General features: G+C 44.4%; 1 protein-coding gene across 1 annotated transcript; it reads left to right on the forward strand.

The window, feature by feature from the left end:
• The first annotated feature begins 761 nt into the window (after positions 1 to 761).
• LYG2 (lysozyme g2) lies at positions 762 to 7,610 on the forward strand. The gene is made up of 5 exons (XM_005892240.3): positions 762 to 804; positions 3,506 to 3,646; positions 4,396 to 4,592; positions 5,507 to 5,645; positions 7,492 to 7,610. The coding sequence occupies exons 1-5, from the start codon at positions 762 to 764 to the stop codon at positions 7,608 to 7,610; spliced, it is 639 nt and encodes a 212-aa protein (XP_005892302.1).
• The last annotated feature ends 10,926 nt before the right edge of the window (positions 7,611 to 18,536 follow it).

The raw sequence follows: 18,536 nt of genomic DNA on the forward strand, positions 1-18,536 counted from the left end.
AAGACCCTGATGCTGGGAAAGATTGAAGGTGGGAGGAGAAGGGGATGACAGAGGATGAGATGGTTGGATGGCATCACTGACTCATGGACATGAGTTTGAGTAAGCTCCGGGAGTTGGTGATGGACAGGGAGGCCTGGCGTGCTGCAGTCCATGGGGTCGCAGAGTCGGACATGACTGAGCGACCGAACTAAACTCACCTGATGACTGATTTGGGCTTCCTTAGTGCTCAGAGGTAAAGAACCTGCCTACCAAAGCAGGAGAAGTAGGTTAGATCCCTGAGTCAGGGAGATCCCTGGGAAGAGGAAATGGCAACCCGCTCTAGTATTCTTGCCTGGGAAATCCCACAGACAGAGGAGCCTGGCAGGGCTACAATCCATGGGACTGCAAGAGTTGGACATGTCTTAGCGAATAAACAGCAACAACATGGTTGATTCAGGCCACTGAATAGCAGAAACCAAAACGACATTGTAGAGCAATTATACCCCAATTTAAAAATAAATTTTAAAAAGATGTTCATGGGCTCATGTCAGTATGAAATCTGGTTAAAATGAGTTGGGAGTTGGTGCTTAGGATAGAGAGTGATCCAATGAACTGAGTCTATGAGAATAATATCTTGGACACAAAAGAAGGGCACTGAATTGAAAAGAAACTTTTTTAAGAAAATCAAAACTAGTTTCTTTAGGAAACTTTCAAGTTTTAAAATTAACCAGTTTCTCTTTTGAATCACCACAGGTGCTGTAGGATACGAGCCACCACCTACCATGCTATCTTTTGCCCTGTTTGGGGGCCTATTTGTCCTCATTGGTAAGTCCTTGATTGACATTTAGCACTGTTTGCAAGGTGTCCACAAAAACATCTAGCCCCATCCAGCCCAGTCATAAATCAGAAATGGTAGTGATTATATGTCATGGGGTTGGGGGTGGGCTCTCCTGACAGGCCCAGCCATGAATCAGCTGCTTATTTCTATAATTAAGAGTGTTTTCTTGCCAAGCAAGTGGAGGTGTTATCGGTGGGAAATTATGGAACAATGCTTTGTGAGGCAAGACGTATGAGGAGAAAACTATCAATTCCAGACAGTAAATACGAGTTATATGAGTAAATAGAAAAAATTCTAGTCTGGGAGGAGTTTAGAAGAAAGAGTTCACATTCAGTCAGTATGATGCGACCAAAAAGGCATTTGGGGAGATACACGCCAGTGGAAGTGCTTCTCAGGCGGCACTTGGTAAAGAACCCACCTGCCGATGCTGGAGACAAGAGATGCAGGTTCCATCCCTGGGTTGGGAATATCCTCTGGAGGAGGGCATGGCAGTCCACTCCAGTGCTCTTGCCTGGAGAATCCCATGCACAGAGGAGCCTGGTGGGCTACAGTCCATAGGGTTGCAAAGAGGCGGACATAACTTAAATGACTTAGCATGCATGCATAGAGCTTTTGTTTTTCATTTTTTAGAATGGCTTTTTCTCTGTTTGATGTAACTTATTTTATTATAGAAATATTCATAAGATCAAAACATACTTTAAGAGTGGAGTGGGGAGGTCAGTTAAGAGGCTGAACATTAAACAGGCCAGCCATGATGCTGGTTTTGGCTACGGTGTTAGCAGATGTGATGAGAAGTGGTCAGATTCGGGATGTGTGTTTTCTGTCTGCACCCTCACTCTCAAACCCCATGCTTCAGTTTTTTAAAATTAATTAATTTATTTTAATTGGAGGCCAATTACTTTACAACCCATGCTTCAATTTTACATGTAATCTGTGTCGTGGGACTCTGTCCATTCATTCACTTATATGTATTTCACACACACCCTGTAGGCACGAACACTATAAAACACCAAGGGCCAAGAGGGGAGTCAAGGCGATGCTCCTGCTCTCTGCCTCACATGGGAATCCACACAGCTTAAAGAAATGTAAGGGCTTTACTGGTTTATGCTGCTTCTATAATCTAGATAGGCTTTCTCAGCATCCCGAGCTTACTTGATAGTTTCACTCTCTGCCCTTTTGGTTCATTTTTTAATTCCTTTTTTGCCTGTTTGTATATGGGAGAAAGAATATTATGCCTGCATTTTTTATTTGTTTTGATGAGTTTGGCTTTTTAAAAGTCACATACTTGTGAAGAGTTAATCTTTAGAGTTGCTTTGCTTTCCTTTGAAGATAAATATTACCTAACCTACTGCCTACCAATGCAGGAGACGTGGGTTCGATCCCTGGGTTGGAAAGATCCCCTGGAAAAGGAAATAGCAATCTGCTCCAGTATTCTTGCTGGGGAAATCCCATTGACAGAGGAGCCTGGAGGGCTATAGTTCATGGGATCACAAAAGAGCCAGGCATGATTTAGTGACTAAACATTTGCAAGGAAGAGTTCCATTGACTTTGTGCCTAATTCTAAGAAAGTCTCTAGAATTTATACTGTCTAGTTGATCAGAACTGATCTATGGGAAAAGGGTAAAATCTACCTCTCTAGGGAAAAACACCATTCACAACACTAAGTGCAACACAGGTTTTCACAGCAAATGTTTTAACAAATATAATTTGTTACAACAAAAATTTGTGGTCTTAAGGCACAATTCAGCCATCCTCGGAGAAGGCGATGGCACCCCACTCCAGTACTCTTGCCTGGAAGATCCCATGGACGGAGGAGCCTGGTGGGCTGCAGTCCATGGGGTCTTGAAGAGTCAGATACAACTGAGCGGCTTCACTTTCACTTTTCACTTTCATGCATTGGAGAAGGAAATGGCAACCCACTCCAGTGTTCTTGCCTGGAGAATCCCAGGGACACGGGAGCCTGGTGGGCTGCCGTCTATGGGGTCGCACAGAGTCAGACACGACTGAAGCAACTTAGCAGCAGCAGCAGCAGCAACAACTACTAGAAGAGACTTTTCAACTTATAGACAAGCTTCTTATCTTCTTCAGTAAATAGAAACTCACTTCATAATAACAAAATAAAAAATAAGAATAGATTTAACTTAAATTTAATGGTAAGTTAAAATTTTATTTCCAATTTTCTTAATTAGACTTAGATAGAAACTCAACTTCACAGAAAAATGATATCAAATTACTATTTTAAGTGAATGATACCCTTCTTTCTTTAAGCGAATGATACTCTTCTTTCTTATCTTCCTAAACAAAAGCCATTATGAATTCAGATGTTTACATTTCCAGAAGCACTTGTGTCTTAAAAATTTTCTCCAAGTTTTTACTTAAAACTCTATTGGCAGTTTTCATTCTGATGAAGATTGTAGCAAATGTTTTTGAGACCTATAAGAACTGATTGTCATAATACTTTGAACAAAGTTTAGAATTAAGGGTAGTATTCAATTTTTTTAAGGTTGGACTAGAGTGGGAAGAGGGAATCTTCTGTTCGGTTCCATCTAGTGAGCCATTCTGGGGTCTTGGAGAGGGGTTTGGGAGGATTAAGCCTATGGCTTTGCCATTGGTTTAGTAATGCTCATAAGAGCAATTCGAGCAGTATTTCCTCGAAGGTTTCATGTGAATTATCATTCTGCTCTACAGGCACTTCTAGGGGCTCACACTCCTTCACTCACACAATGAGTCCTCGCCTGCACTTCCGCCTGTACCATGGCTGCTACGGAGACGTCATGATCATGGAGACCCCTGGTATCCCCTGTGATAACACCAGGATGATTGCCTGCGGTGAGTGTAAGGCCTTGCAAGCATCTGGCTAGCCTCCTTTCATCATTTTCAGATTCTTTCTTAGGAAGTAGCTTAATTTTGAGAAGTTCACTTTTATAGCTGCATTATCAAAATTAAAACTAGAGGAAAACAGAATCCCGACCCATCTAACAAACTTCTTCTGTTTTCCCTTCATCCTTTCCAAACCTGACCCAGATGTGTTTACTTCTACATAGTAAAATGTCCATTTCTGGCTGTTTTCCATCTGTTGCTGGGTTTGTTTCACGTTACAACACAAGCATCTTGGGCAAGGCTCCCTTATGTCCTCTCCTGGTCTTCTGTTCCAAAGACTCTTCACGTTGTCTCAGTATTAGCACGTCAGAGTTTGAAGCAACTGCAAGGTCAATCTAATCCTACCTTCCCAATTTACAGATCAGACAACTGAGCCTTAGCAAGGAGGAAGGACTTCCCAAGGTTCCAGGGCTAGGTAGCAGCAGAACCAGACTCAAACTTAGGTTGGCTGACTTCATGTCCAAGACTTCCCCTCTTGCACCAAATGTGGCTGAAAACAGAAGAACAATAAAGAAAGCGGAAGTGATATCTATCTGGGCTATGGACCTTTCCGGGTTTATGCAATCAGAGATCAAAAATGTCCTAAAATGGCTGTCCCAAGCCTGAGGGGCTACAGTCAGGAGCTGTGGCTTACTTATTAAACTGAAAAAGAGTTCTCTTATGAAGTGGAGAACACCATTTATTTTCTATTGACTCAGGCATCCGTGGTTCTGAGATGTTTGCTGAGATGGATTTGAAGGCCTTACAGTCTTACCAAATTCTGATCAAAGAAATTGGACTACGGCACTGCGTGGACCCTGCTCTCATTGCAGCCATCATCTCTAGAGAAAGCCACGGTGGAACCATCCTGCTGGATGGCTGGGACCACACAGGACTTAAATTTGGCCTGATGCAGGTACTCAACCAGAAGCTTTTCATCAGCCCCACTCCATCCTTCCTGATAGATTATTTGCATCTATTTGCATTTATCCTAGGCTTTAAAACACTGGTACTTGCATGGTTTCTGCTGGTAATTCTGTAACATGTCAAGATATACCAGTTATTTGATATCTTTTTTAAAAAGTATCTTACGGGTTTTATGACTACAATTTGCAATGAATACTATGCAATATACTTAAATTGAGAAAATCTCATAAAAAAAGGGCACTATTACCAGTATCCACTTGAGGTTCATGAAATAGTAAATTTCATCCATGTAGATCAAAACAATATAATGAAGTCCTACTTGAACCAAATTGTTCGTTAGACAATTTGGAGGAAGGGGACCCAAATTTTCAGAATATTTGCTTCCAGGCTTTCATTATTTATTTATTTTAAAATTCATATTTAATTATTTTTTGGCTGTGTCACACAGCTTGTAGGATCTTTGTTACCTAACCAGGGATTGAACCTGGGCCCCAGAAGCGGAGTCACCAAATCCCAACCACTGGACCACCAGGGAATTCCACCAGGCTTTATTTTGAATGGTCTGAGAAACCCAGACTTCCAGTCTCCCTACTTAGAAAAAGATATTTTTGACTTCAAATATCTAGATTTTGGGTGCTCATTATTTGTTTTAAAACAACTTTTTCCTTTATGTATTTGTTAATATTTGAGTGCTTATTATGCCACACCCAGTTCTCCCAAATCTTACTTTGTTTTTCAGACTCTCTTTCCCGTGAAAGAAAGGACATTTAGAATTGATTCTGTGGAAACAGAGAAAAGGGGCAAGGCGGTGCCCATGACCTTGAACATAAGGAGTAGAAATCAGGACAGCAGAAACCTGTGTTGCTCCATTTAGATGCTGACATTCTTATCTGAATTTTCTAGCTTGATAAAAAAATTCATCATCCTGTTGGTACCTGGGATGGCAAAGAACACCTTTTGCAGGCTGTTGGGATTCTCACAGACAGTATTAAGGCAATCCAGAAAAAATTCCCCAGCTGGAGTGTGGCTCAACACCTCAAAGGTAGGCCAGATGTGTAGTGCTTTGTTTAGAAGAGCGGTGAGTGAGAGAGCCCTGAAGGCCGGGTGTGCCCTGGGTATTCCTGGGCCTATGCCCACCAGGGCAGCACTGGCCCTGGGAGGAGCCTGAACGCTCTCTGAAGCACTGAGCTCCCTGGAGTGGTCTTCTTTTCTGCTTGCATTCCCCTTCTGCCAGATGTTGGGGTTCCTTTTACATCTCTCCTTGGTTCTCCTTTTTAAAAAAACATTTACCTATTTATGGCTGTGCTGGGTCTTCGTTGCTGCATGCAGGGTTTTCTATAGTTGTGGCAACTGGAGGCTACTCTCTAGCTGCGGAGCACAGGCTTCTCACTGTGGAGGCATGGTGGCATGGGCTCTAGGCATGCGGGCTTCACAAGTTGCAGCACATGGGCTCAGTAGTTGCGGTTTGGGAGCTCCAGAGCACAGGCTCGGTAGTTGTGGTTCACAGGCTTAGTTGCCCCTATGGCATGTGGGATCTTCCAGGACCAGGGATCAAACCTGTGACCCCTGGCTTGGCAGGGGATTTTTAACCACTGGACCACCAGGGAAGACTTCTCATTGGTCCTTGAGCCAATCATTGGTCATTGAGTGATGCCCTGAGAGTTAGTGTGATTGTTTAAAAGAATACGTTTGCCTTTCTCTGATGGGTTTTCTTCCCCTGGTGCAAGAAACTGTTGCTCACTTTCTGAATTGTTGGAATGAACGTTCACCCCGTGGCATCCTCAGTGACAGCAGGGCTTTAAGCACCATGATGTGTCCAGGGAAGATGCCTTCTAGGCTGATCACAGACCACCTCAGGTTCAGCATTTCCCAGACTGAATCAACTCACTTTGTCTGCTCGCTCAGTCGTACCTGACTCTTTTCGATCCCACGGACTGTAGCCCACCAGGCTCCTCTGTCCATGTGCTTTCCCAGGCAAGAATACTGGGAGGGTTGCCATTTTCTTCTCCAGGGGATCTTCCCAATCCAGGGATCCCACATGTCTTGCATCTCCTGCATTGGCGGGTGGGTTCTTTACCAGCTGAGCTACAGGGAAGCGAATTAACTCACTAGCCTCCCATTATACATTTGCTTTTTCTTCTGTATTCTCTGTCTCTGTGGAAGGCACCAAAATATACCCAGTCATCCTGGCCAGAACAACCAGATTGTTTTCTGAGGTTCCCTGGTTCCTTCTCCTTTTACATCCAACCACACCTCCTACAGACCCATCGTATGCAAGTATCTCCCTCCTTCCACACTTTACAGCCTGATTTTTGAATAAACAATTTCTATATTCTATGTCAAGGTCCTAGGAGGCAGGGATCAAGGCCAGGGGTCTTTTTCTCTAGACATCCAAGCAGAGCACGGTTATGTTAAACACATGAGTAACTACTGAAGATTAACCTTCTAGGGTATACAACACACACATGCATACTGCACACATGCCCCTACAAAGAAATGAGTGTGTCTCGGGCATCATTGTGCAGTGTGCAAGTCGGTGTGGCACCCATCCTGGTGCACAGTAGTTGCTTAAAAACATTTATTGAATGAATGAGTGAATAAATGAGTTATTGAACGACTGAGACAATGCTATAAGTATTCTCAGAGTGAAGATTGGTAGAGAAATGAGAAGCAAATCTGACTTTTGCAGCAAGAAAACAAAAGCCTCTAGAAAAAGAGAGACAGAAGGAAAGCAATCTGGAATCTTCTCAGTGACTCTTGAGGAAGTAGATCCTCTGAGGAGGAGAGGAAGGGGAAAGAAGATCTGGGACTATGCTTTTGGAGATTTGCTCATAGCTTACTTCTGTTGAAAGTTAATTTTCCAACCCGAACCTCTGGTTTCATTTCAGGTGGTCTCTCAGCCTTCAAGTCAGGAACTGAAGCCATTGCCACCTCCGCAGACATACAGGCTGACTATGTCAATGATGTTTTAGCCCGAGCTAAGTTCTATAAGAAGCGCGGCTTCTAGACAAAGCTCCATGGGCGGGCCAGGTTGGTAGGTGCTCATATGGCCCCTCTTTGAGGATTTGATAAGGTTGTGTTGTACCCAAGGCTGGCAAAGGAATGGTTGCATTTAAGACAAAAAATTCATTTCCTACTCTTCTTCATGCAAATAAGCATAAAAAAGGGAAAATCCATCCAGTTCACATTATGTTTCCCATGAGATATATATAGATATATGCATAATTACTGTGCAGTAAAAGTGAATATCACAGTAAATGATGTATTCTTACCATATTCTTAGGAATAAGTCTACCTATTTCAGCAGGGCCTCATTTTAGCCCACAATTTTTGTTTTCTTGACTACACCACACAGCATGTGGGATCTTAGTTCCCCGACCAGGAATCGAACCTGTGCCCCCTGCAATAGAAGCACAGAGTCTTAACCACTGGACCACCAGGAAGTCCTAGCTCATGATTTCAATGCCCACATACTCCCTGTCTTACCAGAATTACTAATAAGAAGAGAGCCTGACCTGAGCCTTGGACCTCCTCCCAGCATCTGCTCAAGCCCCTAGAGCTTTGCTTGTGAGGGATCCCTGACTCATAAGCCAACCTGGGAGACGGTGGAGAAACCCTCGAATTCCCAGGGTGGAATCTGAGCTCCCTGGGCACCTGAGAGCCAACCTCGGCAAAGCTAATCCTCCTCAAGGACCGCATCCCTCAGGCCCACTCCTGTCTCCTATGTCTTCTTCCTCTTCTTTGATGAAGATCCAGGGACTGGCTTCTCTTTTTTCCTTTTTTGTCAGTAGTTGCTGCCATATGCTCTTTCAAAGGGTCCATTCTCCACAAAATGTGGCCAAAGATAAGCATATTGGGCCTGAATTTGTTATGGTTCTTTAGGTGCAAGTAAAAGCCAATCCTCGAAATTTTAAGCAATAAAAGGAAATTACTGCAAGGCTATCAAAAGGCTCACAGAGCCAAAGAGAAGATCAAGGACAAGAAGAGAAACCGGGCAACTCTGGATAGCAGGAACCAGTTGACCATGCTTTGTAGCAGCCTACTGCATGAATGAACTAGTGCGCTCACTGCATAGATGAACTCCAATGCCTTTTTCTCCCATCCTTTCACCATTCTGCTTCACTTTTATCATCCCAGGGGAGAGACTCTGATGGACTATCTTGGATCATACATATACCTACGGGCTGGCTGCTTTGCTTTTTGGTCTTGCCCAGACCACCTACCATGGAGAAGAGACATTCCTCTTGGAACCTCAGGCAGAGTGCAGCTTTTACTTCCATACTCAGGAGAAAACACCAGTAACATGTTGGATTGTAAAGTTCTCAAAGTCCCTGCCGATGTGGTCCCTGCTGGGCCTTTAGCTTCCTTCAGAGATGTTTGATGAATGTTTCTATGCATCACTTCTTTTTCTAAGGAAGAATCAAAATCATACCCACCTGACTTCCCTGGTCCAGTGGATAAGAATCTGCCTGTCAATATAGGGGACAGGGGTTCGATCCCTGGTCTGGGAAGATCCCACCTGCTCTGAGACTACTGAGTCTGTGTGCTGCAACCGCTGAGCCCTTGTGCCTTACAGCCTGTGCTCCACAGAAAGAGAAGTCACCGCAACGAGAAGCCCTTGCACGGCAACAAGAGTAGCCCCCCCACACCGAGACTAGAGAAAGCCCTCGAGCAGCAACCAAGGCTCAGCACAGCTGAAAAAAAAAAAAAACCGCCTACATCTGAGCCCCCCTGGACAAAGCCCAGTAAACCCTTCTCTGCTCAGTGATCTCTCAACCCTGCCTGAAGATGTGACCCAGGCAGAACTGGGACCCCTGTGTTTCACTGGGGCAGAGCCAATAGTGTGGCAGCCCTGCAGTATACAGGCCAGCATCTTCTATGATCAAATGAGGACCATGCTGTATCAGCTGTTTAATATTTTGATTATTATCTCTGCATATAGGCAATCCAGGACATTCTTTAGACATTCACTTTGCTCAAGAATGAATTCTTCTGTGGGGGAAAACACAAACATGTTCTCCATTTAACTGCAAACTCCTTCAATGTCACCACTAAAGCAATAAAGTACACCCAGGTGAGATCATTTCAAAATAATTTAAAAACAAGAAACAGTATGATGACTTTTGACTGAGATACCAGATGTTGTAGAGCAGAGTCCATATTTAAGGTGTCTTAGTTTGGTTACCATAGAAGTAGACCCTGACCCTGACCCTGACCCTCAGGTGCAGGTGGTTTATTTGAGTGGTGCAGGGAATGCTGGTATGAAGTGGCTAGGGGATACAGGGAAGGGAGACAACTCATCAAACATATGTCATCAAGCCGGCTACCACAGTGGGCAGTGGCGTTTGGTCCTCCAAGCAAACATCAAGGAACTGTACAAAACACACACTGCAGAATTATTAATATTACATTCTAGGGACAAGGAGCTGGGGTATTTATGCATCAACTTCTAAGAGCCATTGACCAAGTATCTGCCTGTTGAGGCGAGAGCAGGTTAATTCTTTGCCCTTCTGGTCTGCCGTGCCAACTAGGCAGTGTACTTACCTGCACTTCCAAGGGAAGGAGGCCGTAGATGCTGACATGCAGATCCTGGCAGTTGTAAATCAACTGAAATCCTGAAATGTCTAGGGACACAGGAAGGCCCTTGCCTGTGTATAGGGCACTCTCCAGAAAACCTCTCTTTCCTCCCTCTAGCCTGTGCTGTTGCTTCAGTCGTGTTCAATTCTTTGTTATCCTATGGACTCCTCTGTCTATGGATTCTCCAGGCAAGAATACTGGAGTGGGTTGCCATGCCCTTCTTCAGGGGATCTTCTCGACCCAGAGATTGAATCCGTGTCTCTTATTTCTCCTACGTGTTCAATCACTGGTCAGGGAACTAAGACCCTGACCACCTCCCTGACCCCAAAACAAACCTCACAAATGCCTGAAACAGAGGCTGGCTTTAGTCAAAGGAACACAAAGGAAGGCCTGGCCAATGAGGGAGACAAAACACAAAGAACAAAACACAGATTAAAGTGTGAAAGGAATTATGCCACGTGGACATTCCTGCTGCTTGGGTTCACTCAATACGTTCCTCAGAAAAGCTATGCTGTTTATTTTTAAGATGAAAGGTTAAAACATGGCTGAAGCTTTAAAAATGTGAAGAGCAGAAAGGAATGGGGAGGCGTGGTTTCTGATTGTGCCTTTGAGGTTAAAGAGCCTGAATGCTTTACAACAGGGGTCCCCAACCTCCAGGACCTAGTGCCTGGTGATCTGAAGTGGAGCTGATGTAATAATAGAAATAAAGTGCACAATAAATGGAATGCACTTGAATCATCCTGAAGCCACATCCCCACCCCCAGTCCGTGGAAACATTGTCTTCCAGGAAACCGGTCCCCGGTGCCACAAAGGTTAGGGACCACTGTTTTACACGCATCTGCAGTCTCTGGCATCCTGAGAAGGGCTGCCACTGGAATTGCTTGGGTGTGAATTGGGTGTGAATTGCTTCTCATTTCTGTTCCACTTGTTTATCTTTTTTGCTGGTTGCCTGGGGTTGAATTCCTATTTGATTGAGAAGCTCAAATTTAACAGCAGCAAAGAGTAGCAACACCACTCCAGTGCTTGGCTTTGTCAAATCCATTTTGAGTGTAATTATCATTGAGGAAAAACAGCTTTTCTCATTTTTTAAAGAATGAAATAAGCTGCTGGAGGCTGTTCACTGTAATTTGAAACTAGCAAAACCATACGGAGCCATGACTGTCAGCATCCCATCTTATCTGTTTGCACATCCCAAGTCAATGTTGTGAAAATCAACAGGTTTGGCTTCCCTAATTCTCCATGCGGCTCTGTTCCTAACCGTGCCTTCTCCTCTCCTAATTCTCGTTCCCACTATGTCCTTCACTCAGTCCCTCACACTCATGGTCCTTCCCTCTGCAGGACCTGTGCTCCTCCACCTGTTCCCCAGGTCGTCTGCCCCTTCTGAACTCTTAGGTCTACACAAACCTCTTCATTTCCTAAGGGTCTTCCATGGGCTTGGCGTCCCCTCCTGCTGCCTCTATTCCCAAGCCTTCCGTCACTACTTCCTGCCTTTTTCCCGTACTGAATTCTAAAATTAAGACAAAGATATGTTACAAAGTGAACTCTCGGTCAAAGTATTTCAAAGATGTACTGCTTCTGATGTAAGGAACTAGAGCCAGAGAATCTGGATTAGCCTTTTCACAGGTGAAAAACAAAAATTCCTTATCGCTTACAGCTTTGAGGAGGTTTTTTGGAGTCCTCTCTAAAGAAAAAGAGTTCCCTGCTCAGGTATCCTTTGAGCTTTGTGTCCATGGATCTAAAATTAAAATGATCAGATAAAAATTTTGTTCCAACATGTGTTCCTATCCTTTATTAAAATAGAAAGCATACTAATTAGGTTAAATTGGATTATGCACACACATTTTTAGTTTCATTTTCTTGCAAAAATATAATTAACGGATCTTAGGATTGTCCTGGGTTCTGGAATGTTTTGACAAGAGTATCTTAGGGGAAAAAGATACATCTTTAGTGCAATACAGTTCTGAAGGTATTGCTGTGGGGTTTATGAGTGAACAAAACACAGTTTTCTTCACAGTTGCACAACATTGTGGTGCTTGTAAAGACTTTCCTATATGTGCAGTGCATGGGTTGTTTTAGTTTCTACTATCTTTCTAGCATCTGTCTCTGCTCTTATTTACAGAGCAGTGCTAAGAGATAGGGTCTATTACCATGCTGTCTCTTATCCTCGGCATTCTTTTAAGACAGGTGAAGAGCATGAGACTCTATGGATGGTTCTGGGCCTTGGGGTCTTCTCAGGGGGATCTGGGGAGAGTATCCACACTATGCAGATCTGTGGAGGCCTTAACTATCATCACCAGGGAAGACCTCTGAAAAGTTCTGAGGTCTAGTACCCCCAGTGAGAGCAGAGTTGGAGGGGGAAGTTGTGAGAGTCATGGGTATCTTCAGAGTATGGAAGATGCAATCTGAGAGGAGAGAAGCCTTCTGCTCAAAGAGCAAAGGGGTGAATGTCCACCTGAGAGTGTGTTTCAATAGCAGCTTTGTATGCAAAGTGTACATTAGTACCCTTATTAGTAAAGGTATTACTCATTGAATACTGAACAGTGATGGCAAATTAATATTATTCTATAATGAGTGTACTGTGTATGTGAAAGTTGCTCAGTCATGTTTGACTCTTTTCGACCCCAGACTGCAGCCAGGCTCCCCTGTCCATGGGATTCTCCAGGCAAGAATACTGGAGTGGGTTGCCATTTCCTCCTCCAGGGAATCTTCCTGACTCAGGGGTTGAATCCATGTCTCCTGCATTAGCAGGCATATTCTTTATCACTGAGCCACCATGGAAGCCCCCATAATTGACACATAATACTGTGTAAGTTTAACATATACAGCACAATGATGTGATTTACACATTTTATTAAATGATGATCACAATGAATTTAGTTCATGTCCATCATCTCATGATGACACATTAAAAACAAAAAAATTTTAACTTGTGAAGAGAACTCTTAGGATCTACTCTCTTACAAACTTTCAAATATATCATACAGCAGTGTTAACAAGTTATCACATGGTACATTACCTCCCAGGATTTATTTACTTATAACTGGAAGTTTGGGCCTTTGCCTATGGTAACCACAAACCTGATCTCTCTTCCTATGAGCTGTTTCTTTCTTTTTTTTAAGAGTCCCCGTATTAGTGATATCATACACCATTAGTCTTCCTCTGACTTATTTAGCATAATGCTGTCAAGGCCCATTCCTGTTGTTGCAAACGATAGAATTTCCTTCTTTTTATGGCTGAATAATATGGGGCTTCCCAGGTGGTGCAGTGGTTAAGAAGCGGCCTGCCAATTGGAGACATAAGAGACAATGGTTCAGTTCCTGAGTCAAGAAGATCTCCTGGAGGAGGGCATGGCAACCCACTCCAGCATTCTTGCCTGGAGAATCCCAGGGACAGAGGAACCTGGAGGGCTACAGTCCAAAGGATCACAAAGAGCCAGACACAACTGCAGTGATTTAGCATGCAACGCTCATTATACAACCACATTTTGTTTATCCATTCAGCCATTGATGGATACTTAGGTTATTTCCATGTCTTGGCTATTGTAAATAATGCTCCTATGAACATGGGGGTACAGAAGAGACCCCCAGAGACAAAGCAGGAGTCTAGCTGGGGAACAAGATCGTGTATCTGAGTGTGCTCTGGTGGGGGCCGGAGGATGGTCCAGAAAGACTGCAGTCCAGGGGCACAAAGGGCTCTGGTGGGAAAGAGGTGGGACTAATGACAGAGAAGACCTTGGTGGCCAAGATAGGAAGCCAGAGGGGATGAGGTGGAGTGAAGAGGACGAGTGATGATTAGGAGGACACAGTGGCTAGGGCATTCTGGAGCAACATGGTGAGGCCAGCTGTGGGAGCAGGAGATGCCAGTGAGAAGGGAGCGGCAAAACAAAAGCCAGTGATGAGGTGGGAAAGTGTGGTGGGGCAGGACCCACCGGTGAGAAGGGAGACAATGAGCAGAGCCTGGACAGGTGCAGTGAGGGAAAACGGGCCTGTGGAAGGCACTCCAGCAGAGGCTGGGAGACCTTGTAGGTCCACTGAGAAGGTGGAGGCTGGTGTCAGGGAGGCTCAGAAAGGGCTGTGGACACTGAAGTGGGAACAGTGGAAGCAGCATCTTCTCCAGGCTCCTCAAACAGCAGAATGCCAGCTCTGGGAGATTCCACATATGTACATGCATGAAGACACCTCACAGCCAGATACTGACATGCAGTTGTTGACAGTGGCCCTTATCGGGGACATCCTTGGGAATGCGGTGGGCAGGACACAAGCCTCAGACAGGGAGGAACAGGGGCAGGGTTTCCTGGTGGGGGCAGTGGCACCTGATGGTTACTCCCACCCTGTTCCCTGCACCCTGTTCCTCACCCCCATGGCTTGATCTCAGATTCTCTTCCCTAGAGATTCCCCTCACATGTCATGCCAAGCCATCCTGAGGGCCTGGAATTGCACCAGCCATGCTGGGAAAAGGAATACAGAAAGCAGGGAAGTGACGGATCCCCCTGCACAGAAGAGAAAGGAAGACTTGGACCACTTGAGTTTCTTTCTGGCAAGTTCTCCAAGCAGAGGAACCAGCAGACTGGGTTACCTGCAGTGAAGCTAGGAGCAGAGATACTCTAAAGAGGTGGAGGCTGGGTGGAATGATCTTAAGGAGAGATCCTAGCAGCTTAGACCCTGAGAGCAACAAGAATTAGCATCAGGGGACTTCCCTGGTGGTCCAGTGGAATACACCTTGCAATGCAGGCGACTTGGGTTCAACCACTGGTCAGGGAACTAAGATCCCACATGCCATGGGGCAACTAAGCCCACGCTGCAACTCTTGAGCCCAGGCAATGCAATGAAAGACCCTGCAAGACACAACAAAGTGCCCCAACTAAGGCCTGACGCAGCCAAAAAAAAGAATTAGCATCGAGAGTGCTGGCTCGACACAGACCCAAAGACACACCTGGAGCTTGGTAGGTTCCCTTTACTGCATCTCAGAAAAAGTTCTTTGGGAAGGACTTTACAGGATTTGGCTTTTATTAGACAATTTTGATGAGTGTTCAAAGAAGCAGGGGTTGCTCAGGATTGGACGCTGTCAGGAAAAAGAGACGGGTCTATGACTGGTGTCTTCATTAATCTCATCTAGAAAGTGAGAGGGAAGAAGTGAGGCTGAAGCTGTGTGACAAGGAGCAGCAGCCCCCACGTTACCCAGAAGAGGGGAATGTTCAGTCAGTTTTCTGGCTTGAACAATGTTGGTGTTTTCATCTATGCTCAGACATGATTACACAATGAGCTTGTTTTTGTCTTGATCCGTCAGTCACAGATGGAGAAGGAAATGTCAGCCTACTCCAGTATCCTGGCCTGGAGAAGCCCATGGACAGAGGAGCCTGGTGGGCTACAGTCCATGGGGTCACGAGAGTCGAACACAACTTAGCAACTAAACCACCATCAGTCACAGCGGCTTTATCTGATGTTGGTGATCTGTGAAATCGCTCCAGCTCCTAGACACACCAAGGTGTGATGGTTCCAAGCCAGCTCCTGACTGTCAGAGTTGTTTTTCTCTAATGATCCTCCTTGGCCAAAGACCTCCTTGGACAAAGTCAGACCACAGGCATGAATCCACGACAGCCAGATTTTTCACTTGTCAAGAGTTTGCTGATTCAGGAAATTCCCTGGGGGTCCAGCGGTTAGGACCACTGGCGGGGGCATGGGTTCCATCCCTGGTTGGGGAACTAAGATCCCGAATGCCGTGGGGTGTGGCAAAAAAGAAAAACAAAACAGGAAAGTCTGCCAGGTGAGACCAGGAAGATGTCCAGAGGGCATAGTCTTTATTGGACCAGAGCTAATGGCCCCTCTGCTGTCGTAGGATGAGTTGCTGAGTCATCTGATGAGACAATGACTGCACAGCAGCATTTAAGATTTTGGACAGGATACAAGGACAAAAGATAGAAGGCAGGAGGAGAAGGGACGACAGAGGATGAGATGGCTGGATGGCATCACCAACTCAATGCGCCTGAGTTCGGACAAACTCCAGGAGGTAGTCAAGGACAGGGAAGCCTGGCATGCTGCAGTTCACGGGGTTGCAAAAAGTTGGACATGACTTAGCAACTGAACAATAACAATAATGACCAACCATAACACAGGCAAGTACCAGAAACCAAAAGATCATGAGTCTTGTGACAAGTTTTACAAAGCCAGCGTCCCGGATTATAAAACCCAAGCAATGAAAACACTGAAGACACCCCAGAATCCAGCAGGGCCCTTTAGAGAATCAGGTGTTTTATTTATTCTTATATCCACAGTTGTGCATGCCCTGTAGTATATAAATACAACCAGAAATACACCGCCTCACCCCCAACCACCACCAGCTGAGACGAAATCAAGGTGTTCAAAGGGGCTTTGAACATCCTGTCTAGTCTTGTCAGAACTGCATTGCTGGCAGGTAGGATGTGCAGTGGAAAAACCTTCAGTGGTATCTTTAAAATTACCCTACCAGCGCTGGCCCAGTGCTGCTGCTGCTGTTCCTCTGCCTCTGGGTAATATCACAAAACATACTTGCTAAGTTTCACTTTTTATTATGTCCACCTCCTCACATATAGAAAAGCACTTCAAGGCTCTTTCATTCTTTGTCAGTTTTGTAGGGCTCCTGTGATGATCAGCACATTTGTTTCTAAAGCATCATGGACTAACTCCAAATCAGCTACCTAGCCTATCGGTATAAATATTTAGTTTTGTTACTGGGCAGACCTGGGAGAGGGCATTGAATGGATATAATGTTTTAAATATTTTTTAAAAAATTATTTATTTATTTATGGATGCACTGGGTCCTTGTTGCTGCACTGGGCTTTCTCTGGTTGTGGTGAGTGGCGAGCTGCTCTTCACTGTGGTGCTCAGGTTTTTCACCGTGGTGGCTTCTCTCGTGGAGCTCGGGCTCTAGGGTGCTCAGGCTTACTTGCTCCGTGGCATGTGTGATCTTGGACCAGGGATCCAATCCATATCCCCTGCACTGTCAGGCAGATTCTTAATCTCTGGACCAAGGAAGTCCAAATGGATATAATTTTTGAAGAAAGCTTATATTTCAAGGGCAAATTTGAGTCTGATAACCCATTTAAAATTTAAAATGACTTAGTAATTTTTAATTTTACTAAGTATGCATAATCTACACACACAATTAAATCAGTTATTCAGGGGAGTCTTTAGAAGGTCAGTTTAGGGTATGGCTAGTTCCCTGAGGCAAGCAACTGTGGGCTGTCCCTTTGTGGGAGAGGGAAGGAGGTGGCTGGGTTTAGAGTGACAATACTGGACAGCGATGTGTGAAGGAACAGCACCAGTTTACCACAGGTTAGGTGATTATCTGAAAGATGCCAGGGGTTTACTGTCAGTGGAAGTCTATATAGCACAGCATGGGAAGCCATTAAGATTAATGGAGACCCAAGAACTAAATCAACTGAAGTTTTCATACTTTTATTATTGCTGCTGTGGTTCTTAGACAAGGTGGATACACATCTTGGCTACTGGAGGTGAAGAAAGACTGAAATAAGCCAAGAGCCTCTGGTGATTTCCATTTAACTGAAGCTGTTCCCTAGTACCTGTTCAGATTCATAATAATAAAGGGAGTGGGGGCAAGGGGAGAATTTTTTATTTCAGAATAGTGGAGAAAACTTCTAGAAGATATTTTTATGGTACCAGTCTTTGTGTCCAAGGACTATGTTTAACTTAAAAAATATATTCACTGAAATGTATTTAATGGACATATAACTAACCTAGGAAAATCAATTCCCCCTACTTTTTATTTTTTGTTGATATTACTTTTTAAAAGTAATTTTGCCCCCATAGGTAGATTTATTTTACAGGAGACAGGGATCAAGACCATCCCCAAGAAAAAGAAATCCAAAAAAGCAAAACGGCTGTCTAAGGAGGCCTTACAAATAGCTGAGAAAAAGAAGAGAAGTAAAAAACAAAGGAGAAAAGGAAAGATAACCCATTTGAATGCAGAGTTCCAAAAAATGGTAAGGAGAGATAAGAAAGCCTTCCTCAGTGATCAGTAAAAAGAAATACAGGAAAACAATAGAATGGGAAAGACTAGAGATCTCTTCAAGAAAATTAGAGATACCAAGGGAACATTTCATGCAAAGATGAAATGGTGTGGACCTAACAGAAGCAGAAAATATTAAGAGGTGGCAAGAATACACAGAAGAACTCTACAAAAAGAGCTTCACGACCCAGATAATCACGATGGTGTGATCACTCACCTAGAGCCAGACATCCTGGAATGTGAAGTCAAGTGGGCCTTAGGAAGCATGACTATGAACAAAGCTAGTGGAGGTGATGGAATTCGAGTTGAACTATTTCAAATCCTGAAAGATGATGCTGTGAAAGTGCTGCAC

This window comes from Bos mutus, chromosome 11 (assembly GCF_027580195.1).
Source record: "Bos mutus isolate GX-2022 chromosome 11, NWIPB_WYAK_1.1, whole genome shotgun sequence".
Lineage (NCBI taxonomy): Eukaryota > Metazoa > Chordata > Mammalia > Artiodactyla > Bovidae > Bos > Bos mutus.

What these genes read in the sequence shown, in the direction of transcription:
- LYG2 (XM_005892240.3), top strand. Translation starts at nt 762, where the DNA reads ATGCTATCTTTTGCCCTGTTTGGGGGCCTATTTGTCCTCATTG. An exon ending in GGGCCTATTTGTCCTCATTG is followed by an intron (nt 805 to 3,505) that starts GTAAGTCCTTGA and finishes TCTGCTCTACAG; the next exon opens with GCACTTCTAGGGGCTCACAC. An exon ending in TGTGGCTCAACACCTCAAAG is followed by an intron (nt 5,646 to 7,491) that starts GTAGGCCAGATG and finishes GTTTCATTTCAG; the next exon opens with GTGGTCTCTCAGCCTTCAAG.